Source organism: Anolis sagrei, chromosome 8 (assembly GCF_037176765.1).
Source record: "Anolis sagrei isolate rAnoSag1 chromosome 8, rAnoSag1.mat, whole genome shotgun sequence".
NCBI classification, from domain to species: domain Eukaryota; kingdom Metazoa; phylum Chordata; class Lepidosauria; order Squamata; family Dactyloidae; genus Anolis; species Anolis sagrei.
In genome coordinates, this window is record NC_090028.1 from 733,922 (window position 1) to 759,598 (window position 25,677).

The 25,677-nt window shown below is 46.5% G+C and overlaps 2 protein-coding genes across 2 annotated transcripts in view; both read right to left on the reverse strand.

Moving 5' to 3' along the window:
- Window positions 1–3,313, reverse strand: part of VAC14 (VAC14 component of PIKFYVE complex) — a 97,717-nt gene extending 94,404 nt beyond the window's left edge. The window contains exons 1-2 of the mRNA XM_067470896.1: window positions 3,084–3,313; window positions 380–530 (exon numbers count right to left, since the gene is read on the reverse strand). Of these exons, the coding sequence (XP_067326997.1) occupies window positions 380–530; window positions 3,084–3,190 (258 nt within the window). The 5' untranslated portion in view covers window positions 3,191–3,313. The remainder of the gene's footprint in view (window positions 1–379; window positions 531–3,083) is intronic.
- An 8,022-nt stretch (window positions 3,314–11,335) lies between these two features.
- HYDIN (HYDIN axonemal central pair apparatus protein) overlaps window positions 11,336–25,677 on the reverse strand; it is a 226,597-nt gene continuing 212,255 nt past the window's right edge. The window contains exons 80-85 of the mRNA XM_067470916.1: window positions 22,345–22,557; window positions 20,480–20,643; window positions 17,885–18,035; window positions 17,557–17,787; window positions 14,410–14,634; window positions 11,336–12,169 (exon numbers count right to left, since the gene is read on the reverse strand). Of these exons, the coding sequence (XP_067327017.1) occupies window positions 11,681–12,169; window positions 14,410–14,634; window positions 17,557–17,787; window positions 17,885–18,035; window positions 20,480–20,643; window positions 22,345–22,557 (1,473 nt within the window). The 3' untranslated portion in view covers window positions 11,336–11,680. The remainder of the gene's footprint in view (window positions 12,170–14,409; window positions 14,635–17,556; window positions 17,788–17,884; window positions 18,036–20,479; window positions 20,644–22,344; window positions 22,558–25,677) is intronic.

Below are 25,677 nucleotides of genomic sequence, written 5' to 3' on the forward strand. Positions count from 1 at the left end.
ACACCAGAAGCAACTTCAAGTCACTCCTGACACAAAAAAGAAATCCAATCTGAAATCCTAAGGCTTTCTTCTCCTGCAGAATTCTGAGGCTTGTAATTTTGGGGAGGGGTCTTTAAACTGCTCAGCTAGGGAGACCCTGGGTCTCCTTCAACTACAAGGCCCAGAAGTTTGAAAGAGGCAGAAAGGATTTCAGACAGGATACACACTCTTTTGGCTCTAGCATGAGAATGCCCACAGAGAGAGAAAGTGGACACTCTGGTGATGTCTGCACTGGCTGGCATGGCCTTGCAGCAGGACAGGAGTGTGACCCAGACGCCCCCCCCCCCCCCAGGCCTATACAATGGGACAGCCCCCCCCCCCCAGCCCCATTTCCGCCTACCTTTCCGAGGGCGATGGAGCATGCGGCCAGGCCGATGAGGCCCCCCTTGCGGCTGTGCGGGTGCTGCGAGAGGGCAAACTCCTGGGAGAGGATCAGGATCACGTGCTTGATCTGGGCCGTGCTGTTCTGGGCCACAAACTCACGCACCAGCCTAAAAGGAGGGAGGGAGGAAGCACAGCGGCACCCGTGACCTCCGGGGAACACCCTTCCCAGAGAACACTCACACACACATGCACATGCCTGTTTTGAGTCTAACAGGCCAATGGCTATGAAGACCATTCTGCATCCTCCCTCAATGGAAAACACAACGGACAGTCCATATCAGACTTATAGAATAGAATAGAACAGAGTGTACTCTTCCAACTCTATTATTACTATTACGATTATTATTATCATTATGGCTGGGTGGCCATCTGTTAGGGGCGGTTAATGGTGCTTTTCCTATATGCCTGAGTCAAGGGGTTGGACTAAATAGCCTTTAGAGGTCTCTTCCAATTGCAATTATTGTCATTATGGCTGGGTGGCCATCTGTTGGGAGGGCTTTGGTGGGGGCTGGACTAGATAGCCTTTAGAGGTTGCTTCCAACTCTATTTATTATTACTATTATTGTCATTATGGCTGGCTGGCCATCTGTTGGGAGGGGTTGATGGTACTTTTCCTACATGCCAGAGTAAAGGGGGTTGGACTAAATGGCTTTTAGAGCTCTCTTCCAATTGTAATTATTATCATTATGGCTTGCTGGCCATCTGTTGGGAGGGCTCTGTTAGTGTTTGACTTACATGGAGTGGGATGGGGGTTGGACTAGATGGCCTTTAGAGGTCTCTTCCAATTGTAACTATTATTATCATTATGGCTGGGTGGCCATCTGTGGGAGGGCTCTGGTGGTGCTTGTCTTGCATGAAGGCTGAGGGGGGCTGGGCTGGGTGACCTTCAGAGGTCTCTTCCAATTATAGTTATTATTATGACTATGGCTGGGTGGCCATCTTTCAAGAGGACTTTGGTGGTGCTTATCTTGCATGGAGGGAGAAGGGGGCTGGACTAGATGGCCTTTAGAGCTCTCTTCCAAATCTATTTATTGCTATTATTATTATTGCTATCATTGTGGCTGGTTGGCCATCTGTTGGGAGGGCTTTGGTGGTCATGCATGAAGGCCGAAGGGAGCTGGACTAGATAGCCTTTAGAGACCATCAGAGGTCTCTTCCCATTATGGCTGGGTGGCCATCTTTTGGGGGGGCTTTGATGGTCTTTTCCTACATGCCAGAGTAAGGGGGTTGGACTAGATGGCCTTCAGAGGTCTCTTCCAATTGTAGTTATTATTATTATCATTATGGCTAGATGGCCATCTGTTGGGAGGGCTCTGTTAGTGCTTGTCTTGCACAGCAGGAGATGGGGGTTGGACTAGATGGCCTTTAGAGGTCTCTTCCAGTTGTAATTAGTATTATGACTGTTATGGCTGGGTGGCCATCTTTCAGGAGGGCTTTGGTGGCGCTTATCTTGCATGGAGGCCGAGGGGCGCTGGGCTAAATGGCCTTTAGAGGTCTCTTCCAACTCTATTATTATTATCATCATTATGGCTGGGTGCCCATCTGTTGGGAGGGGTTGTTGGTGCTTTTCCTACATGTAAATGGCCTTCAGAGGTCTCTTCCAATTGTTGTTATTATGATTACTATTATGGCTGGGTGGCCATCTGCTGGGAGGGCTTTGGTGGTGCTTTTCCCACATGGCAGAGTAAAGGGGGTTGCACTAAATTACCTTTAGAGGTCTCTTCCAATTGTTGTTATTATGATTCTCATTATGGGTGGGTGGCCATCTGTTGGGAGGGGTTGATGGTGCTTTTCCTACATGGCAGAGTAAAGGGGGTTGCACTAAATGGCCTTCAGAGGTCTCTTCCAAATCTATTTATTATTATTATCATTATGGCTGGGTGGCCATCTGTTGAGGGTGCTATGTTGGCGCTTGTCTTGCATGAAGGCCGAAGGGGGCTGGACTAGATGGCCTTTAGAGCTCTTTTCCAATTGTCATTATTATTATGACTATTATGGCTGGGTGGCCATCTTTTGGGAGGGCTTTGATGGTCTTTTCCTACATGCTAGCGTAAGGGGGCTGGGCTAGATGGCCTTCAGAGGTTTCTTCCAAATCTATTTATTATTATTATCATTATGGCTGGGTGGCCATCTTTCAGGAGGACTTTGGTGGTGCTTGTCCTGCATGGAGGCAGAAGGGGGCTGGACTAGATAGCCTTTAGAGCTCTCTTCCAACTCCATTATTAGTATGATTCTCCTTATGGGTGGCTGGCCATCTGTGGGGAGGGTTCTGGTGGTGCTTTTCCTACATGCCAGAGTAAAGGGGGTTGGACTAGATGGCCTTTAGAACTCTCTTCCAACTCTATTACTATCATTATCATTATGGCTAGATGGCCATCTGTTGGGAAGGCTTTGTGCTTGTCCTGCATGGAGGCCGAAGGGGGCTGGACTAGATGGCCTTTAGAAGTCTCTCCCAATTGTAATTATTATTATTCTCATTATGGCTGGGTGGCCATCTGTGGGGAAGGCTTTGGTGGTCATGCATGAAGGCCGAAGGGGGCTGGACTAGATAGCCTTTAGAGACCTTCAGAGGTCTCTCCCAATTGTAGTCATTATGATGGTTCTCCTTATGGGTGTCTGGCTGGCCATCTGGTGGGAGGGCTCTCCTGGTGGTGACTCACTTTTCGATCTCGAGGGCGGCGACCTTCCTCTTCTCGTAGAGCTTGTCGTTGAGGGCGCGCACGATGCTGGGCGTCAGCGGGGAGAAGTCCTTCTCCGGGTTGTTCATGGCGGACGAACGAAGAAGGCCCCGCTCACCGCTTCCCCGGTTTCCCTCAGGACCTGGCCGACGCCATCTTGCGCCACCGCCTCACGTGACACTCACCCGCTTGGGAGGAATAGCCCCGCCCACTTCCCTTACGTCATCGGGAGTGACACACATACACACATAGACACACTCTGGAGAGCGGAGGAAACGCCCCGCCCACTTCTCTTGCGTCATCGGGAGGGACGCGCATAAACACACAGGTACGCCCCGCCCACTTCTCTTGCGTCACATAGAGGCGCCCTCGCGCACGCTTATGACGCCCAGGCGGTTTCGCTTTCGCTTCATCCAAGTCTGGGTGGGCGGGGCATCACTCCTTGACTATCACTTCTACGCGGCCATAGAACATCCGGATTATCTGCTTTGAACTGGATTATATGGCCGTGTAGACTCCTCGGAGCAGGTAATGCTCGTCATCTATTTCTATAATCTGGATTATATGGCAGTGTACACTCATATCATATAGTTCAGAGCACATAATAATGTGGATTATTTTTGTAATCTGTATTACATAGCAGATTATATAATCTGGATTGTATAGCTATTATTTTTATAATCTAGATTATATAGCAGATTATATAATCTGGATTGTATAGCTATTATTTTTATAATCTGGATTATATAGCAGATTATATAATCTGGATTGTATAGCTATTATTTTTATAATCTGGGTTATATAGCAGATTATATAATCTGGATTGTATAGCTATTATTTTTATAATCTGGATTATATAGCGGATTATATAATCTGGATTGTATAGCTATTATTTTTATAATCTGGATTATATAGCGGATTATATAATCTGGATTGTATAGCTATTACTTTTATAATCTGGATTATATAGCAGATTATATAATCTGGATTATATAGCTATTATTTTTATAATCTGGATTATATACAACGTATAATCCAGTTCAAGGCAGATAATAATGTGGATTATCCGATTTTATAATCTGGATTATCTGGCAGTGTAGAGTCATATAACTCGGTTCAGAGTAGACTCATGGCATCTAGGTCAGAACAGATAATAATGTGGGTTATCTATTTTTATAATCTGGATTATATAGCTGTGTAGACACATCTAACCCAGTTCAAGGCAGATAATAATGTGGATTATCTGATTCTACAATCTGTATTATATGGCACTGTAGAGTCATATAATCTAGGTCAGAGCAGATAATAATGTGGATTATCTATTTTTATAATATGGATTATATAGTCTCATATAACCCAGTTCAAGGCAGATAATAATGTGGATTATCTGATTCTACAATCTGTATTATATGGCACTGTAGAGTCATATAATCTAGGTCAGAACAGATAATAATGTGGATTATCTATTTTTATAATCTGAATTATATAGTCTCATATAACCCAGTTCAAGGCAGATAATAATGTGGATTATCTGATTCTATAATCTGCATTATATGGCAGTATAGAGTCATAAAATCTAGGTCAGAACAGATAATAATGTGGATTATCTATTTTCATAATCTGGATTATATAGTCTCATATAACCCAGTTCAAGGCAGATAATAATGTGGATTATCTGATTCTACAATCTGGATTATATGGCAGTGTAGAGTCATAAAATCTAGGTCAGAACAGATAATAATGTGGATTATCTATTTTTATAATCTGGATTATATAGTCTCATATAACCCAGTTCAAGGCAGATAATAATGTGGATTATCTGATTCTATAATCTGCATTATATGGCAGTATAGAGTCATAAAATCTAGGTCAGAACAGATAATAATGTGGATTATCTATTTTCATAATCTGGATTATATAGTCTCATATAACCCAGTTCAAGGCAGATAATAATGTGGATTATCTGATTCTACAATCTGGATTATATGGCAGTATAGAGTCATAAAATCTAGGTCAGAACAGATAATAATGTGGATTATCTATTTTCATAATCTGGATTATATAGTCTCATATAACCCAGTTCAAGGCAGATAATAATGTGGATTATCTGATTCTACAATCTGGATTATATGGCAGTGTAGAGTCATAAAATCTAGGTCAGAACAGATAATAATGTGGATTATCTATTTTTATAATCTGGATTATATAGTCTCATATAACCCAGTTCAAGGCAGATAATAATGTGGATTATCTGATTCTATAATCTGCATTATATGGCAGTGTAGACTCATATCATCTAGTTCAGACCAGATAAGAATGTGGATTGTCTATTTTTATAATCTGTGTTACATAGCTTTGTAGACTCATATAACCCAGTTCAAGGCAGATAATAATATAGATTATCTGATTTTATAATCTGGATTATATGGCAGTGTAGAGGCATATAATCCAATTCAGAGCATATAATGAGAGTGGATTCTAATTTTATTGTTGAGGCGTTATGATTGTTATACTGTTGTTAATTGTCGATGTTATAATCTGTTTTAATTGCATTAGACTGTTTTGTGATATTCTGCCTTGTTGTGTAAACCGCTTTGAGTCGCCCGAGGGCTGAGAAAAGAGGTCTAGAAATAAAGTCAATAAATAACTGGCCCAAGCTCCCTATCTGACCGCATCTCTGCCTATGAACCCACCAGGAGTTTGAGATCTTCCGGGGAGACCCTGCTCTCGATCCCGCCTGCTTCTCAAGCTCGGCTGGCGGGGACGAGAGAGAGGGCCTTCTCGGTGGTGGCTCCTCGGCTGTGGAACGCCCTTCCTACGGACATTAGACTAGCCCCATCTCTCATGGTATTCCGCAAAAAGGTGAAGACCTGGATGTTTGTGCAGGCGTTTGAGTAATTTAGTGCAATCTGGTAATGGAACATAGGAATGGAACAATGGACGACGAACCTGGACTACGCTTGGATGAGGAGAAGATTGGGTACGGTGGTTTTTTGTAATAATTGTGCATTGTAATTGCTTATTGGTAATTTATGGATAATGTGTTAAGTCAATTGTTATATGTTACATGGAACCACGGCTGTTTCTACTGTTTTTACTGTTTGTGAACCGCCGTGAGTCGCCTTCGGGCTTGAGATACAGCCGTATAGAAGCAAAGCAAATAAATAAATAAATAAATAATAAATTCTTCTAATCGCAGGAGCCGTCTTTCCATCCATCCCGCCAGCGCTCATCATGAGGGAACAGTCGAACTCGGGCTTCCCCAGTTTCCGGTTCACCTCATTGTGGATCCGGCAAAACCACTGCGTCCGATTGCGCCGGCTGGAGGCGTCTGGCGGATTCCGCCGTATCCTTTTTCTAAAATCTGCTCCGCATTTATCGCAATTATCGCAAGGGAAAACCTTGGAGAATAAAGTGATGAACTGGATCATTTCCTGCTGTTCGGTTCTGTTTGGCCGGTTGGGGTAGTAAGCCGCCATCTTATGGAGGAAGGACCAGGAATTCCTCCGCAGCTGCTCTCGATCTAGAGGACAATCCGAGGGAATCTCTTGCTTCCGCGGCGCCTTGCCTCTTCTGCTCGCGCATCCAGCTGCGGAAGTCTCGGGCCTTCCTCCTGGGCCGGGCGGTCCTCCTCGTCCTCCTCTTCATATATGTATCCCCGAGGGAGGATTCAGGGCGGCCTCACACAAGCACCCCACGATGCTATCACCATGTAAACAATGAATGTATATGTTTTTATTAGGGCTGGGCGGTTTCGTTTCGTTAATTCGTAATTAGTTAATAATTCGTTAATTTTTTTCAATTACAAAACGATAACAAACTATTCTGGAGCAATTATTAAAAAAAACGAATTTTCAAAAACGTTTTGTAAATGCTTCGTAAATGCTTCGTATTTTGATATTGTATTTGTTTCATTATTGTTTTGAGGTCGTTTCGTTATTATTTCCGCATGTCTGGGCCAGTTTTATGGTTTAATTAGTGAAAAAAAATTATAATATCACACCAACAGTCAACAACAGAGGGAGAGGGAAGCTTCAGAAGGTTTTGGAGGTTTTTTAGCGTATTTCGCGGTCTCGTCCACCATTAACGAATCGATTCGTTATTGTTTCGGAAATCGATTCGTTAATTTTTTACCATTTACGAAATTTTGTAAATATCGAACTTTTTAAAAGGAACATTTTGTAATTATTTTAAATATCGAAACAAAAAAAAAACCCAAATACAAATCGATTTTAAAAACAAATTTTTCCGTTGTTACCCAGGCCTAGTTTTTATGGCTGTAAACCGGGCTGAGTCCCTCAACGAGGTTGAGAAGCTCGGTATACAAAACTGTGAAATAAATAAATAATAAATCCACAAATACATTAAAACAATGTCCACAATGTCTGCTTTGAACTGGATTATCGGAGTCCACACTGTATCTCTTTTCCAAGTCTGAAATGTATTTTGTTCTGTCTTTTTCGTAAATGTGCCAAAGAGAAGAAACTGTCGAAACTGCCTGGCTCAAGGCCCAGGAATGTATTCTCAATCCCTGACAATAGATTCCCTAAAGACCCTCTTTTGTTGTGATTTTGGAGCAGGAGCTCGTAAGTACTACATCTTGCAAGATGGAAATAAATGCCTCTGTCCTATGTCTTTGCTTCACTTGGGGGGGGGGGGGGTGGTTCTTAATACAGAACTGTTGGTTTTATTAATTACTAGCTTGGGGACCCGGCCTGGGTTATTTGAGAAAGGAATTGTGTATCAAGGTTGGTCTTTATCAGTTACTTATATGGCTCGCAGTGGTCTCAGGAAGTTAGTGAAGGTATTGCGAGTCCCATCATCTGTGGTCCATCCTCCTCCAAACTGCACCAGGATGTAGAGTGTGTCATGAGGGCTCTGTGTGCCAAGTTTGGTCTTGATCAGTCATTGCATGAGGTCACAGGGGTCTCAGAAAGAGTGATGGTACTGCAAGTCCCATCATCCATGGTCCACCCTCCTCCAAACTGCACTAGGATGGAGAGTGGGTCATGGGGGTTCTGTATGCCAAGTTTGGTCTTGATCAGTCATTGAATGAGGGTCACAGGGGTCTCAGAAAGTGAGTGATGGTACTGCAAGTCCCATCATCCATGGTCCACCCTCCAAACTGCACCAGGATGGAGACTGTGTCATGAGGGCTCTGTGTGCCAAGTTTGGTCTTGATCAGACATTGGATGAGATCTTGCGGGCTCTGTGTGCCAAGTTTGGTCTTGATCAGTCATTGGATGAGATTCACAGCGGTCTCAGAAAGTGAATGATGATATTGCAAGTCCCATCATCCATGGTCCACCCTCCTCCAAAATGCACCAGGATGGAGACTGTGTCATGAGGGCTCTGGGTGCCAAGTTTGGTCTTGATCAGTCATTGGATGAGATTCACAGCGGTCTCAGAAAGTGAATGATGGTATTGCAAGTCCCATCATCCATGGTCCACCCTCCTCCAAAGTGTACCAGGATGTAGAGTGGGTCTTGCGGGCTCTGTGTGCCAAGTTTGGTCTGTATTGGTAATTTTCTGACACAGCCTCAGGCCTTTTCCTCTCCTCTGCCTCCTCAAAATCTTGGAGTTTTGAGGCTGGCCAATCAGAGACCATATGCCAATTGAACCACAGTGGCAGCCAATCAGAACGCTGCCACATACACCGCCCTCCACCACATACAAACATTGTCTTTTATTATATACATAGATAGATGGTTGCCATAAATGCTCACCGGGCCGCTCCCTCTCAATTTATTGAGGTCTAAATTCCATTTGAGAAGGAGGACAGAGTAGAAAGGGCCTCCAAAGGATGCCGTGGCCAACCCTTTCTGAACAAATCTGTCCAGGAGAAGCCAATGAGAGGGTTGCCGTAAGTGGGAATGGACTAGTAAAGCTCAAGGCTTTCCCCTGACATTAAGCCTAGTCGAGTCCGACTCTGGTGCTCATCTCCATTTCTAAGCTGAAGAGCCGGTGTCGTCCATAGACACCTCCAAGGTCATATGGCCAGCATGACTGCATTGAATGCCATTACCTTCCCACCGGAGTGGAACCTATTGCTCTGCTCACATTCGCATGTTTTCAAACTCCTAGGTTGGCAGAAGCTGGATCTAACAGCAGGAACTCACACCACTCCCTGGATTCGAACTGGCGACCTTTCAACCAGCAAGTCCAGTAGCTCAGTGGTTTAACCCCCTAGGCTGCAGCTACACTGCCCTGTATTTATTTATTTATTTATTTCGGGGTTCTTTAATCCCGCCCTTCTCACCCCGAAGGGGACTCAGGGCGGCTTACAAAAGCAAAGGCACAATTTGATGCCTGCATCATAAAAACAATCATACACAAAATTACATCAATTCACAGTTAACAACAATTCATGCATTATACCACTAAAATCAATAAAACCAATACAAACCCAATTCCTCCTCCTACATGGTCAGCGTTCGCTAACTCATAGTTCTAATTTTCCGTTCCACTTCGTCAATCCTGTTGTTCTTACTCGCCTGATTGTCTTATTTAATTGCCAGATTGCCCACAGGCCTGGTCCCATAACCACGTCTTTACTTTCCTCCTGAAGGAGAGGAGGGATGATGATGCCCTGATTTCCCCCGGGAGTGAGTTCCACAGGTGAGGGGCCACCACTGAGAAGGCCCTGCTTCTCGTCCCCACCAGCCTCACTTGTGACAGTGGTGGGGTCAAGAGCAGGGCCTCCCCAGATGATCTCAGACTTCGGGGTGGGACGTAGAGGGAGATACGTTCAGACAGATACACTGGACCGGAACCGTACAAGGTTTTGTAGGTCAAAACCAGCACCTTGAATTGTGCTCGGAACTGAATCGGCAGCCAGTGGAGCTGGCACAGCAGGGGGGTGGTGTGCTCCCTGTATGTCGCTCCGGTGAGCAATCTGGCTGCCTCCCGCTGGACTAGTTGAAGTTTCCGAACCATCTTCAAGGGCAACCCCACGTAGAGTGCGTTGCAGTAGTCTATTCGGGATGTAACAAGAGCGTGGACCACTGTGGCCAGATCAGACTTCCCAAAGAAAGGACTTTGATAATGGACAGGAATTGTCTAAGTGGAATGGAATTATTTAGTTCCGAGCACCTTGGATTGTGCTCGGAACTGAACCGGCAGCCAGTGGAGGATCCCAGGATCTGATCTGTGGATGAAGAAAACTAGAGGCGGTTACCCCCCCCCCCCCCCCCGATGGGCTATATATACTGTCGAGGGGAGAGTGGGTGGGGCCAACCGCCAAAGTTTTTCAATTTATCAGAAGATAATATAATAATAATAACACTATTTGTACCCCGCTACCATCTCCCCAAGGGACTCGGTGCGGCTTACATGAGGCCGAGCCCAAATACAACAGTGCAAGATTCCGAAGCTGTTCTGCGCAGGCACAGAAGTACCGTATGTGCGTATTCCCAGTTGACCACTCTGGGAAAGCATGTGGCGGCAAAAAAAGCCAATGGGATTTTGGCCTGCATCAATAGGAGCCTAGTGTCTAGATCTAAGGAAGTCATGCTACCCCTCTATTCTGCTTTAGTTAGACCACATCTGGAATATTGTGTCCAATTCTGGGCACCACAGTTCAAGAGAGATATTGACAAGCTGGAATGTGTCCAGAGGAGGGCGACTCAAATGATCAAGGGTCTGGAGAACAAGCCCTATGAGGAGCAGCTTAAGGAGCTGGGCATGTTTAGCCTGAAGAAGAGAAGGCTGAGAGGAGATATGATAGCCATGTGTAAATATGTGAGAGGAAGCCACAGGGAGGAGGAGGGAGCAAGCTTGTTTTCTGCTTCCCTGGAGACTAGGACGCAAGGGAACAATGGCTTCAAACTACAAGAGAGGAGATTCCATCTGAACATTAGGAAGAACTTCCTGACTGTGAGAGCCGTTCAGCAGTGGAACTCTCTGCCCCTTGTGGAGTGTGGTGGAGGCTCCTTCTTTGGAAGCTTTTAAGCAGAGGCTGGATGGCCATTTGTCAGGGGTGCTTTGAATGCAATATTCCTGCTTCTTGGCAGAATGGGGTTGGACTGGATGGCCCATGAGGTCTCTTCCAACTCTTTGATTCTAGGATTCTATGATCATCTGGGATCAGATCCTGGGATATAGGGCAGCGAAGATGCAGCATCGGCGACACCAACCATCTCCAGGTCTAGACTGATCATTGGCTTTGCTTTCCCCCCAAAAGATCCCCAATCCAGGCTCCCAAACTTCCTTGTTGTGACAAACCTTCCGGCCCCTCCATTTTGGTCAATAACTTTATTTCAAAACAAAGACTTCTGCAACAAAACTTCCTGAGAGTGGGCTTAGTGGCGAGATCCCCCTGCCCATTTCCACTTAACAGACTGACCTTTCTCTGGGGGGGAAATACCTGAGGATAAATAGGATGCCGTGGAGTGTGCTGCTGCCTTTCTAGAGGAAGGGTCTCCCTGTCTTTGGCTCCGTTTCGTTTGTGTCACGCTGGACTCCTCAGCTCTCCTCGCTGCTTGTTCTGTGGGTCATCCCATCAGGAAGGCAAGGCATGTGTTGTGCTCTGCTTCCACTAAACAAGAGAGACAACCACCAGAGATGTCCACGCACGCACTTCATTTCTCGGGCACGATGCCCTTGAGGTAATACACCCAGGAGACCCCCGCGCCCAGCCCTGCGGCACGAGGGCAAGAGACCACCAGTTTGCTGGTGACGGGGGCTTTGGTGCTGCTGGGGTTCCCCTCGAAGGAGACCGAGATGGAGGCCGACTTCTTCGAGCGGATGGTCTCCGTGGCTTTGATGGTGAAGGCGGGGTTCTCCACGAGGTACGTGAAGGACATGGACTGCAGGAAGACGTTCTTGAAGGGGATGGTGGTGGTGGTGCCCGCCTTGATCTGGATGGGGCCCTGGGGCTTGGGGGGCACGCAGGTGCCGCAGAGCGGGATCACGTAGTCGCCCCCGGCGGCCGAGGACAGGACCAGCGTCCCCCGCGACTCCCCCAGCTGGCAGGGCTCGAAGGTCACCTCCACGCCCACCTCCGAGCCCCCCTGGGAGCCCGCGGGCGCGCTGACCACTTTCTCCACGTGGAAGTCCGGGCAGTCAATCTGGAGAGAGACAATGCTGTGTTGGTGTTGCAGAGCAAGCAAGAGGAGACATCAAAGCCCTTTGATCAGGTCCCAAAGAAACAACAAAACACAAGATCTGTGTTGCCCCCTTGTGTCCGGCCCCTTGGTTGGGTTCTCTCTCTGTCATGCGTGGAATGAATGAAATTGTATGATTGGGGTCTGGCTAAGGGCCTATTATGTTGAACCTGACTCAGCACAGAGAAGATGGCTTTGAAAGGCAGCAGATCCCAGGAGCTGTCTTCATAGACCTGTCAGCAGCCTATGAGACTGTGAACCACCACTGCCTCTTCCTGAGAAAAATGTATAATCTCACAAAGGACGACCACCTCACCCGCCTCATAGGAAACCTGCTACAAAACAGGAGCTTTTTTGTTGAGTTCCAGGGCCAGAGAAGCAGATGGAGGAAACAGAAGAACGGCCTGCCTCAGGGGAGCATGCTCGCTCCATGCATGTTCCACATCTACACAAATGACCAGCCACTGCCAGAAGGGACAGAGAGCTTCATCTATGCTGATGATCGTGCCATTACTGCTCAAGCAGGGAGCTTTGAGATGGTTGAACAGAAGCTCTCCGAAGCTCTAGGTGCCCTTACTGCCTATGACAGGGAAAACCAGCTGATCCCTAACTATATATCATATATATAATCTCACAAAGGACGACCACCTCACCCGCCTCATAGGAAACCTGCTACAAAACAGGAGCTTTTTTGTTGAGTTCCAGGGCCAGAGAAGCAGATGGAGGAAACAGAAGAACGGCCTGCCTCAGGGGAGCATGCTCGCTCCATGCATGTTCCACATCTACACAAATAACCAGCCACTGCCAGAAGGGACAGAGAGCTTCATCTATGCTGATGATCGTGCCATTACTGCTCAAGCAGGGAGCTTTGAGATGGTTGAACAGAAGCTCTCCGAAGCTCTAGGTGCCCTTACTGCCTATGACAGGGAAAACCAGCTGATCCCTAACTATATATCATATATATAATCTCACAAAGGACGACCACCTCACCCGCCTCATAGGAAACCTGCTACAAAACAGGAGCTTTTTTGTTGAGTTCCAGGGCCAGAGAAGCAGATGGCGGAAACAGAAGGATGGCCTGCCTCAGGGGAGCGTGCTTGCTCCATCCATGTCCAACATCTACACAAATGACCAGCCACTGCCAGAAGGGACAGAGAGTCTCATCTATGCTGATGATCATGCCATCACCGCTCAAGCAGGGAGCTTTGAGATGGTTGAACAGAAGTTCTCCGAAGCTCTAGGTGCTCTTACTACCTATTACAGGGAAAACCAGCTGATCCCTAATCCATCTAAAACACAGACATGCGCCTTTCACCTTAAGAACAGACAAGCATCCCAAGCTCTGAGGATTATTACCTGGGAAGTTCTGTGTGGGAAGTTTGGCCCAATTCTAATGTTGGTGGGGTTCAAAATGCTTTTTGATTGTAGGTGAACTATAAATCCCAGAAACTACAAAATGTCAAGATCTATTTCCCCCAAATTCCACCAGTGTTCCCATTTGGGCATATTGAGTATTGGTGCCAAGATTGGTCCAGATCTACCATTGTTTGAGTCCAGTTCTCTGGATATAGGTGAACTACAACTCCAAAACTCAAGGTCAATGCCCACCAAACCCTTCCAGTATATTATGTTGGTCATGGGAGTTCTGTGCACCAAGTTTGGTTCAATTCCATCATTGGTGGAGTTCAGAATGCTTTTGATTATAGTTGAACTATAAATCCCAGCAAGTACAACTCCCAAGTGACAAAATCAAACCCCTTCCCAACCCCACCAGTTGGGCGTATCAGGTATTTGTGCCAAATTTGGCCCAGTAAATGAAAATACACCCTGCATATCAGATATTTACATTATGATCATAACAGTAGCAGAATTACAGTTATGAAGTAGCAATGAAAATAATGTTATGGTTGGGGGTCACCATGAAATGAGGAACTGTGTTAAGGGGTCACAGCATTAGAAGGTTGAGAAACACTGGTCTACTTCTTTCTCTGGAAGTGCCTGATAGCAATCTGTCCCACTGGAAACAAATCACAGGAAAAAATTTCAAGAAGTATTCATGACATCTCTGTGGACAAGCTCTAGACCGTGATTCTGGTCAGTTGGGCAGTCAGTGACCAAATCTGAACGCTTGGGCCCTTCAATTGTTGAGCACTCTAAGCACTTGTGCTCTGCTTCCACTCTTGTATCTCCAAGCTTGGACTCACCTTGGCAGAATACTCTGTCTTTTGGCGGGTATAGTTGACAAACTTGGCCACCACGTTCTGACTGCTGCCCAGCATGGTGTTGAAGTGCAGGGTCTTCTCTGCCCTGGGTGGAGTGGCCTTCAGGACCAGGTCGTACTGGAAGGAGCCCAAGTCGGTGCTGTTGAGTGCCAGGCGGCCCCCGCTCTCTCCAGGTCTCATGGGCTGGAAATCGAACGCAAGGACTCCCTGGAGAAGAAAAGTGAAGAAGAATGGGTGCAGGGAAGAAGGAAGGAAGAAAGGAAAGAAGGAAGGAAGGAGGGAGGGAGGGAGGGAGGGAGGGAAGGAAGGAAGGAAGGAAGGGGGGAAGGAAGGAAGGAGGGAAGGAAGGAAGGAGGGAAGGAAGGAAGGAAGGAAGGAAGGAGGGAGGGAGGGAGGGAAGGAAGGAGGGAAGGAAGGAAGGAAGGAGGGAAGGAAGGAAGGAAGGAAGGAAGGAAGGGGGGAAGGAAGGAAGGAAGGAAGGGGGGAAGGAAGGAAGGAGGGAAGGAAGGGGGGAAGGAAGGAAGGAGGGAAGGAAGGAAGGAGGGAGGGAGGGAAGGAGGGAGGGAGGGAGGGAGGGAGGGAGGGAGGGAGGGAAGGAAGGAAGGAAGGAAGGAAGGAGGGAGGGAGGGAGGGAAGGAAGGAAGGAAGGAAGGAAGGAAGGAAGGAAGGAAGGAAGGAAGGAAGGAAGGAAGGAAGGAAGGAAGGACCAATGCCTAAAGCAAAGAAGAGTTACATGTGCTTCTAACTGTAGACCTTTGGAATCACCCTGCCTGTTGCACCTCAGAGTAGATTCACCTTGCTGAAATCACCAGAACTGCACACAGACTGAAGTCTTTGTAGTTTATTAAGAAGTAAAAGATGAAAAGTTTAAAAGGCAAGTAGTTTTCTAAAGATCAACAAAACATAGCACTGTAAAGCAGAATTCCAAATGGTACCAACGAAACAAAGTCCCAAGAGAACATGACAAAATCCTAAGACCATGGACACAGGAAAATGAGCACAATGTCATATGGTCTGCAGTTGATGGTGGTTGGTGATGGAAGGGTTAATGTATTAGTTCTAGAGGGTTTGGTGATCTGTAAGTGGGAGTTCATGGGTGAATGCAATTAGGGGTGGAGTTTTGGGTGTTTCTGGATTTAAGGAGCTAACCTTGGGACTGGTGTTTGAGAGAAAAGTATCTGTTGTGGTGGTGGATGCTGCTGGTTCCCCCCCCCCCCCAGGTCTGTTGGATTTTCGGTATCCTGACCTGTCTCCTGTAATCTTGGAACCCTGGAACCTTGAACCTTTGGACTGGCTTTTGACCACAGTATAGACTCTTGATTCCTGGACTTTGTTTATTTAACTCTCGGCGTTTGACCACTGGACTGGACCCTTTTGACTGCGAAGTTATTTTTGCTATCAGATTTTGTTTATTCTGTAGCTGAGTGTTATCTTTGTGTTTTATGTTTTGGTCTATTAAAACAGCCAGCAAGTAAGTGCTGTTTTAATTAAACTGTTTGATAAAACTGGGAGTTTGCTTCATCTCTACCTGAATAAGGCAGAGCCCTGGCAACGTGACACACAAGCTGCTTGGTTGAGCGAGAAGTTGCTCTGACAAAGGTTTGTTTCCAAATATTTATTATTATTATTATTATTATTATTAAACTTTATTTGTACCCCGCTAGCATCTCCCGAAGGACTTGATGCCGCTTACAAAGGCCAAGGCCTCAACACAACAACAACAGACAATAATAATACAGTGCAAAGCAAATTAAAAACATAAGCAATAACAAAAACAAAACATTACACTATTATGCAATAAAACCAGGGCCAGGCCAATGAAGGATACAGGTTAAAAAAGTGCTGGGTGTGAGAGGTGGTATGTTGTGATTCTGGGCAAGTGTAATGTGCAGAGAGTCTTAAACTCTAATAAAGTGCTTCTGGGACATGGTGCTGGAGGTTATCCTATTCAGGAAAGGCACATTGGAATAGCCAGGTCTTCAAGTTCTTCCTAAAGACTGCCAACGTGGATGCTAGTCTAATGTCTTTGGAGACGGTGTTCCAAAGTCGGGGGGCAACCACAGAGAAGGCCCTGTCCCTCGTCCCCACCAAACGAGCCTGTGACGCAGGTGGGATCGCGAGCAGGACCTCTCCGGATGAACAGAGGGAGCGGGTGGGTTCATACACGGAGATGCGGTCACGCAGGTAGGCAGGCCCCAAACCGTCTAGGGCTTTGTAGGTAAGCACCTGCACCGTGAATTGGGCTCGGTAGGTAAACGGCAGCCAATGGAGCTCCTTAAACAGGAGGGTTGACCTCTCTCTGTAAGGAGCACCAGTTAACATTCTGGCCGCCGCCCGTTGAACCAGTTGGAATTTCCGAGCCATTTTCAAGGGCAGCCCCACGTAGAGCGCATTACAGTAATCCAATCTAGAGGTGACCAAGGCATGGACCACCCCGGCTAAATCAGCCTTTGCTTAATACCCTTTGCAATGCATGAAAGCATTCCTTTGGCCTCTGACCCCCTTCTTGTTGGCTATTCTCACACTCCTTCAAACTCTGAATTCCAAACGGTCAGCCCGATCCAAGATTCCCGTTTCCTCAAAGTCAGGCTGCTCGTTAGTGCCAGCCTGCTTGCCTTCCTGCCTGCTGTCAGGCTGAGAACTGCCCTCCTTTTCTGAGTCAATCTGCACCTGGCTAGTTTCAGTATCAAAACATCCTTCCCTGCTGTGGGAAACTGAACTTGCACACCCTGTTCCTCATTGTCGACAACAGGAACATTTTGAACCTGATTGTGAACCTGAATCCCATCATCCTCATCAGAGTCACTCTGAGACCCTATCTGAGTCACAACACTATCACTCTGTGTCTGTGCTTCCAGCTGAGTCACAACACTGCAAAATGTTACAACAAGGCTTGTGATGGGGGGGGATCCTCCAGCCAAATGGATGCTTTGGACTTGCCCTACCTGATGATCAAAGGTAACAGGGGACTTATGTGGGAGCTAAAGCGCCAAAAGCCTGAAGGACCAAGGGATAAGCATTAGAACATGGCAACAGCTATGCTTCAGGCCCATGCTTACTGGTCCCATGAGTGATTTCTCACCGCTGTTGTTCCTATTCTCAGCGTCCACCTGGAAGGCAAAGTCATACCTCGGACTGAGCCGGAACTGTGAACTGGGACGGCATGTTGATATCAGGCACTTTGCAGTCGGTGTTAAAGGTCACGGGAGAACCGAGCGGGTTTTCCACCTTCAGGGAGGAGGAGACGAGTTGCCGGACGGGAGTGGTCAGTTCGATGGTGCCAAGGGGGCCGCAGGGGGTGGCCTTGAAGGTCACCAAGTAGAAGAGGAACTCCTGGGTCGACTCGTTGCGGAAGGTGACCTGCAGGAAGGCAGACACAAGAGTCGGGAGAGTTGGGTGAGATCCAAGAGCGGTGGCTTCTGATGCATCCGCGGAAGAGCACGAGGGGAACCCTCACCTTGGCGCTGAACATGCCTTCCCGGTAAGAGAAGAAGGTGAGCTTGTGGTCCTTCTTGGCCGAGGCTGGCACTTCCAAGTAGTCCAGCGTTTTCAGGGTGGTGGTGACCTCCAGCCTTTCCGGTTTCAGCATGTCGACCGTTACGCGGAACCTGGCAAAAGAAGGACAGGGAATTCCCAATTCCCATGGATAAAGCACAGGGAGGAAAAGATAGGCAAGAATATTGGTGATGATGATGATAATCTATATAAATAAAAATGTAATGTTCGTTTGTGGGATTAACGGAACTCTAAAACCACTGGACGAATTGACACCAAATTTGGACACTATACCCCTAACAGACCAACAAGTGACCAACACTCATAACCAACCCCCACCCCAAAAAAAAACAACGGAAAGGACTTAAAAACAACAAAAAGGTGAAAGGATGAAAAGTTAAATGAGGATACAGAAAAAAAGGGAAGGAAGAGGGTGGGAAAGAAGGAAGGAAGGGAGGGAGGGGAGAAAGAAAGAAGGAAGGAAAGAGGGAGGGAAAGAAAAAAGGAAGGAAAGAGAGAAGGAAGCATGGAAGCAAAGATCGAAGGAAGGAAGGAGAGAAGGAAGGAAAGAGGGAGCGAAGGAAGCAGGGAAAGAGGGAGGGAAGGAAAGAAGGAAAGAAAGAAGGGCGGATGGAATCAAAAAGCAAAAAAGGAAGGAAAGAGGTAGAGAAGAAAAAAAGGAGAAAGAGGGCGGGAAGGAAAGAAAGAAAGAAAAGGGAGGATGGAAGCAAAAAGCAAAGGAAAGTAGAGAAGGAAGGAAGGAAGGAGAGAAGGAAAGAAAATAAGAGAAGGAAGGTAAGGGAGGAAAAGAAGGAGAGAAAGAGGGAGGGAAGTAAAGAAAGAAGGACAGATGGAAGCAAAAACCAAAAATGGAAGGAAAGAGGTAGAGAAGAAAGAAACGAGAGAAAAGGGAAAAAGGAAAGAGGTAGAGAAGGAAGGAAGGAAAGAAGGAGTGAAGGTTGGCCACAGCAACATGTGGCGGGTTCAGCTAGTAGTTATTATTATTATTATTATTATTATTACCCTGCTTTTTCTCTCCGTGGGGACTCAAGGCGGCTAACAATCCCACACTTAGAAGACACTCCATTCTCTCTTTCTCTCTCTTATTGATTGATTGATTTTAACCAAAACAGTATGTTTCACAACTGAAGAGGAAGGAAACTCACTTTGGGTTGTTATGGGCTTTTTGGGCTGTTCTAGAAGTATTCTCTCCTGACGTTTCGCCTGCATCTATGGCAGGCATCTTCAGAAAATGGCTTTTGACTACGGTATAGACTCTTGATCCCTGGACTTCGTTTATTGAACTCTCAGCGTTTGACCACAGGACTGGACCCTTTGACTACAGTGTAGCTTTTGCTATCAGTTTTTGTTTATTCTGTGGCTGAGTGCTATCTTTATGTTTTATTTATTTATTATTTATTTATTTATTTTACTTCATTTGTATACCGCCATTCTCAGCCCTAAGGCGACTCATAGCGGTTTACAACAAGCAAAAACAAGGCGAACAATCAAGGCAAAAATTCAATGCGGCATCAACAAGGTACTTAAAAACAGTTAACACAGAAACAAATTAAACAATTTAACAGTATCTTTTATCTTTTGGTCTATTGAAACAGCCAGCAAGTAAGTGCTGTTTTAATTAAACTGTTTGATAAAACTGGGAGTTTGGTTCATCTCTGCCTAAATAAGGTAGAGCCCTGGCAACGTGACAGTCCCCCTTTGGGGGGAGAAGGGTGGCGTATTATTGGTCTATTGAAACAGCCAGCAAGTAAGTGCTGTTTTAATTAAACTGTTTGATAAAACTGGGAGTTTGGTTCATCTCTGCCTAAATAAGGTAGAGCCCTGGCAACGTGACAGTCCCCCTTTGGAGGGAGAAGGGTGGCGTATTATTGGTCTATTGAAACAACCAGCAAGTAAGTGCTGTTTTAATTAAACTGTTTGATAAAACTGGGAGTTTGGTTCATCTCTGCCTAAATAAGGTAGAGCCCTGGCAACGTGACAGTCCCCCTTTGGGGGGAGAAGGGTGGCGTATTATTGGTCTATTGAAACAGCCAGCAAGTAAGTGCTGTTTTAATTAAACTGTTTGATAAAACTGGGAGTTTGGTTCATCTCTGCCTAAATAAGGTAGAGCCCTGGCAACGTGACAGTCCCCCTTTGGGGGGGAGAAGGGTGGCGTATTATTGGTCTATTGAAACAGCCAGCAAGTAAGTGCTGTTTTAATTAAACTGTTTGATAAATCTGGGAGTTTGGTTCATCTCTGCCTAAATAAGGTAGAGCCCTGGCAACGTGACAGTCCCCCTTTGGGGGGAGAAGGGTGGCGTATTATTGGTCTATTGAAACAGCCAGCAAGTAAGTAAGTGCTGTTTTAATTAAACTGTTTGGTAAAACTGGGAGTTTGGTTCATCTCTGCCTAAATAAGGCAGAGTCCTGGCAACGTGACAGCAAGAGCAAGCAAGAAGCCATTGCCCTTGACCAATGACCAGGGCAGTTGGAGTGGAGGGGGAGCAAGGAGGGCTGCCCACTCCCTCCAGTCTAAGGCCCTTCTCCTTGTTCTTACCTTTGCGGCTTGCTCAGCCAGTTGGAGACGGGGAGCAATTCCGTGTAGGACGTTTTGCACGGGACTTCTCTCATGATGTTCCCAGCGGATTTAGGCGGTTCGGTCGTGCCTTGCAAGTTGTAGAGCAGCCCCGTCCCATCAGGGAGCGGGAAGAAGATGGAGCCCTGCCAAAAGGAGGATGGGTTGTTAGAGCTGGCCTCACGTCACTTGTCCCGCTGGACTTGGTGCCGCCCTCAGTCCACCCATGAACTACAGTGGACCATGTCATGAAAATAAATCTACTTTAAGAGTTCTGGAAAGCAGATGCAACAAAGAGAGTGAAATTCTTTCCTGCCACAACTTCTTCACCTGGGTGTGCATGCTTACTCCAAGCACTTGGATTCCTTTCGTTGGGATGCTTTCCTAGAACAAGTCTACCAGTCCCAGAAGATCAAACTAAGGATGGGAATGGAAGGGTCCCAGATCTGGAAGATCTCCCAAAGTAGACCTGTTATGAGGATTTTGTTCATTTTTAGACTTTATTTGGAGGATTAATGTTGTAGTTCAGCGTGTTGGTCGAGTTGCTACTCCTGGTAGCAGGGAGAACGGGTCTACTTTGGAGTCGGAGGGAGAACAGCAGCGTCATTATGGCTCCAAGTGATACTGACACGTTTCCAAGCTTCTACAATTGTGAGATGGCGGGTGGGGAAGTAAGCAGAGGTGTAAAATGGGCTGCTCGCGAGCCAGAGTCTGAGGGGGAATTACAAAGGAAGCGTATTTGGGAAATACTTTGTGCACCAACAGAGGATGAAGATTTCCTTGGGTTTGAAAGGAGTTCTGGGTCTGGGAGTGATATGGAAGAAGGGAAGGAATTAGATTGGACCCGTGTGCAACACATAAGGGACATCTGTAACCAACCCACCTCAAGTGAGGAATTTGAGGGGTTCACTGGGGATTGGCAGCCAGGGGTCTCTTGGCAGGATCTGAACCCTGACAATCATTGGCAGAGGTGGAGGGATGGGCATTCAGCTGCAGGTTTGGGAGCAGCTGATAGTGATGACGAGAGGGTGGGGAGCTCATCAAGCTCTGAGGAAGAACTTTGAGATAAAAGGGGGTTCAGTTTGGACTACAAGTCGCAGAAGGCAAAGTGTCTTTATAGGACATAATTCTTTGTGCTGCCAACTTTCAACCTTGGGTCCTGGGCTAAAGTTTTGTGTGTTCCTGTACTCCTGTTTCCTCGTGATTCCAGCATTCCAGCCTTGTTTACCAACGGATTGACCACGGACCGGTTTGACTACGCTTTTGGCTTTTCTGGACTTTGAACTTCAATATCTTTGTGACTGAAACATTTCTTAGTTTTGAAACCACGTTTTTCCTGCTTCTGTGACTGTGTTTTGATACCATTTCGATTTTCAAGCAGTTTGCTTCAGTTTTTGTTTAACCCGGATTATAAGGCAGCATTATAATCCGGATTATATTTTTGTTTCTTGTAACGACTTCTTTTTGATGCCAAATCACTCCTGAGACCCTTAGCACTGAAGTTAAGTGCATTTATGGTCCATTTGTATGCAATAAAGCTGTGTTTGAACCTTTATTTTGTGTCTGGCATTGTTTAAGGCTTCTGGGTCCTGACAATTAACTTGAATTATAGTTCACTGATGGGACTCCCTTGAAGTCTCATTGATGTGATTTGGTCAGACTTTGCATTTTATCCCTTGACTGCTTTTGCTACAAGGTCCCAAGGACAAAGCTTTGTGGAAAGAGGCCCCCAAGCCCTTTTCCCTGGCAGATCCCTTGCATTTCTGGGATCCCCCCCCCCCCACTCCCATGACATTAACACCTGCAGCTCCACCATGTTTCCTCTCACCTGGCTGCTGCCGGCCTACCTGATCCTTCTTGTTCTCGGCGTTCATGGCCAGGGGCCTGTAGGTGATCTCATAGGGCTTGTTCTGCTGGTGGGCTTCCACCCGAATGAACTCGGGCCCCTTCCACTGCTCTCCCTCGATGATGGGATGCAGGGTCCAGGGCTGGTTGGTCTTGTTGGAAAGCATGATGGTCTGCGTGTGCTTTCCCCGCACCTGGCAGATGAAGTGCACCACCTGCAAGCAAAGAGACCCTCGGTTCACCTCCAGAAAGAGCAGGGAGTGCAATCCTGCCTCAGGACGGTTGTCGTTCAGGGGTGAAGGATGGACCATGTCCCAAACCTTCATTGGAAATTGGGTGAGACACTGCTCAAAATGGAGGGAAGAAACACTGGCTAGAGCTGACTGGACAGTGAAGATGGAGGGAAAGGGAAAGACTTTATGGCCAGGTCTGGAAACATAAAAAGTTGGGATATTTGCTTGTAACTGTTAAAACTATAGGGTACAAAGAGGGAGAAAAAATGTCAAAAACCAACAAAAAGGAAGCTGGAAATCCATGAGTCAACAATGTGATATGGTGGCAAAAAAAGCCAATGGGATGTTGGTCTGCATCAGTAGGAGTCTAGTGTCTAGGTCCAGGGAAGTCCTGCTCCCCATGCTCTATTCTGCCTTGGTTAGACCACGTTACCTGGAATATTGTGTCCAATTCTGGGCACCACAATTCAAGAGAGATATTGACCCTAAGGTGGAATGTGTCCAGAGGAGGGCGACTAAAATGATCAAGGGTCTGGAGAACAAGCCCCATGAGTAGTGGCTTAAAGATCTGGGTATGTTTAGCCTGAAGAAGAGAAGGCTGAAAGGAGACATGATGAGGGCCGTGGATAAATACGTGAGAGGAAGTCCTAGGGAGGAGGAGGGAGCAAGCTTCCTTTCTGCTGCCCCGAAAACTAGGATGCAATGGAACAATGGCTTCAAGCTATAGGAAAGAAAGGAGATTCCACCTGAACATTAGTGTAGCAGCATGAGAGGAGAGATAACATCAAGAGAGATCCTTTCTGGAGAAAGAAAAGTCCGGCTTTATTTCCAGCTGGGACCCTGGAGTGGAGCTGTGTCCAAAAGCAACCAGAGCGAGGATAAAGGCGTTGGCTGTGCCTTTTCTACCTCTACAAATGCAGGCAAACAAAGAAACATGCTTCTACATATGAAATGTCATCACTGCGTCACTTTAAGCATCATAGAAATGTCAAAAGACATGTATCCATATTTTTTTCAGAGAGTAGCATACAGCTTACACCTTACATTCCTCAATCAAGGGGCCTACTTTGACCGGTCAGGAGGGAGCAGGATAGGCTCCTTATAGAAGGAAGACACTATATTGCACCAGTCTCTGTGGAATGTATAGATAACAGGTCCCCCTTCTCCTCCCCCTTTCAACAGTCCTTCTCTGTCCTGCTGGCTTTCTTTCACAGAGAGAACCTGATTTTTCTATACATTTTAGTTCATACAATTTATGCATAAATAAATATCTATTTTTCCAATATCTCCCCATCATTAGGAAGAACCTAACTGTGAGAACTGTTCAGCAGTGGAACTCTCTGCCCCAGAGTGTGGTGGAGGCTGTTTTTTTTTGGAGGCTTTTAAACAGGCTGGATGGCCATCTGTCGGGGTGCTTTGAATGCAATTTTCCTGTTTCTTGGCAGAAAGGGGTTGGACTCGATGATAGCCCACAAGGTCTCTTCCAACACTATGATTTTATGATTCTATGTTTACAATTAATTTATGCATATGATGGAAGTTTTAGAGTTATAGTTAAAGTAGAAATGTATGTTTGTTAGGTAATTGCCATTTAAGTCTGTGTTTACGTATTCATAAGTGCGGTCAGCTTTCTATTTGCATGTTCCTTGTTGTCAAAAATGTTCATTATAAACATTGGGGGGAAATGTTTGGATACCAAGACAGCTTAGCTTCCCGGTTTCCCATTTCCTTCCAAACCCCAGAACTTCACCTTCCAAGCCCAAAGCAGGCAAAGAGTAATATAAGGTCATTACTGGCTTGCCACCAGGAGAGCTCCTGGATGCACCGCTTCCCGTTTCCCGTTCCAAGCAAATGGTTGGAGTTCAGCCTGTGATTGTGCCTAATGATCAGGGTACTCTGGATGTTGGGAGTGACAATGAGGTTCATGTATCTAATGATGGTTCTAATGACGAGGTTGCTCTAGAGCAGCGGTTCTCAACCTTGCTAATGCCGTGACCCCGAAATGAAGTTCCTCGTGTTGTGGTGACCCCCAACCATATTTTCGTTGCTATTTCAAAGCAGTAATTTTGCAACACTTACGAATCATAATGGAAACATGTGATACGCAGGATGTATTTTCATTGTAAATCATTGCATAAATGATTTACAATGACTTGGACCCAACTTGGCACAAATACTCAATATGCCCAAATTTGAGCAAAAAATACTGAAGGTCTTTAGGGGAAATTTACCTTGATTTGAAGTTGTAGTTGAACTCCATCCAGAGAGCACTGTGAACCCAAACATGAATGGATCTGGACCGAGCTCGGCAGGGGGTGAGGGCTTGGTGGCAAAGGCTCCCCAGACTGCCAGGCCATGTGGAGCCCTCCTCCTGGTTCTGTCCCTCTTAAGCTCGGCAGGGGGTGAGTGCCAGGCAGCCATGGCACTCCATGGATGGCCAGGCCATACTGGGAGCCGTCCGCTCAGGGGACGAGAGCCAAGCAGAAAAGGCTCCTCAACGGCAAGGCTGTGCTGGCAGCCCTCCGCCTGGCCCATGCGCCCCTCCAAGTTCGGAAAGGCGCGTGGACCGGGCAGAAAGGTGGCCCGCATGGCAGCCATTTTGAAGGGGGCCAACCAAGGCAGCTTTGCGACCCCCCCCCCCCAAAATGGCCTAATGACCCCCCAAGGGGTCGCGACCCCCAGGTTGAGAACCGCTGCTCTAGAAAAGAGAATGACAATGGGATTCCTGTTCAAAGTGACTTCTCTGATGAGAATGTTCCTGAAGGGTTTGGGGATGATGGGATGGTCCTTGGAAGAGGGCCTGAATTGCTACCAGAGAATTCCCAAGACTTTGAGGCTGAGAATAGCTCGGCACCCGGCCCAGCTGCAGAAATTAATGAACCAGTAGATAAGAGAAATGGTTTCAGTCAGCACAGACAAACAAACCAAGCTCTCAGGCGCTCTGCCACACTGAGAGAGAGACTGATAACAGAGTCAAGGCTGAAACTAAATCCGTTCCTGGCCGCTTTGGATATAGAGTAGATTAGGGGATAAGACGCTTCCTTCTTGGGAGGAGAGCAATGTCCAATCTCGATAAAATAGTAAAGAGTAGAGACATCACAC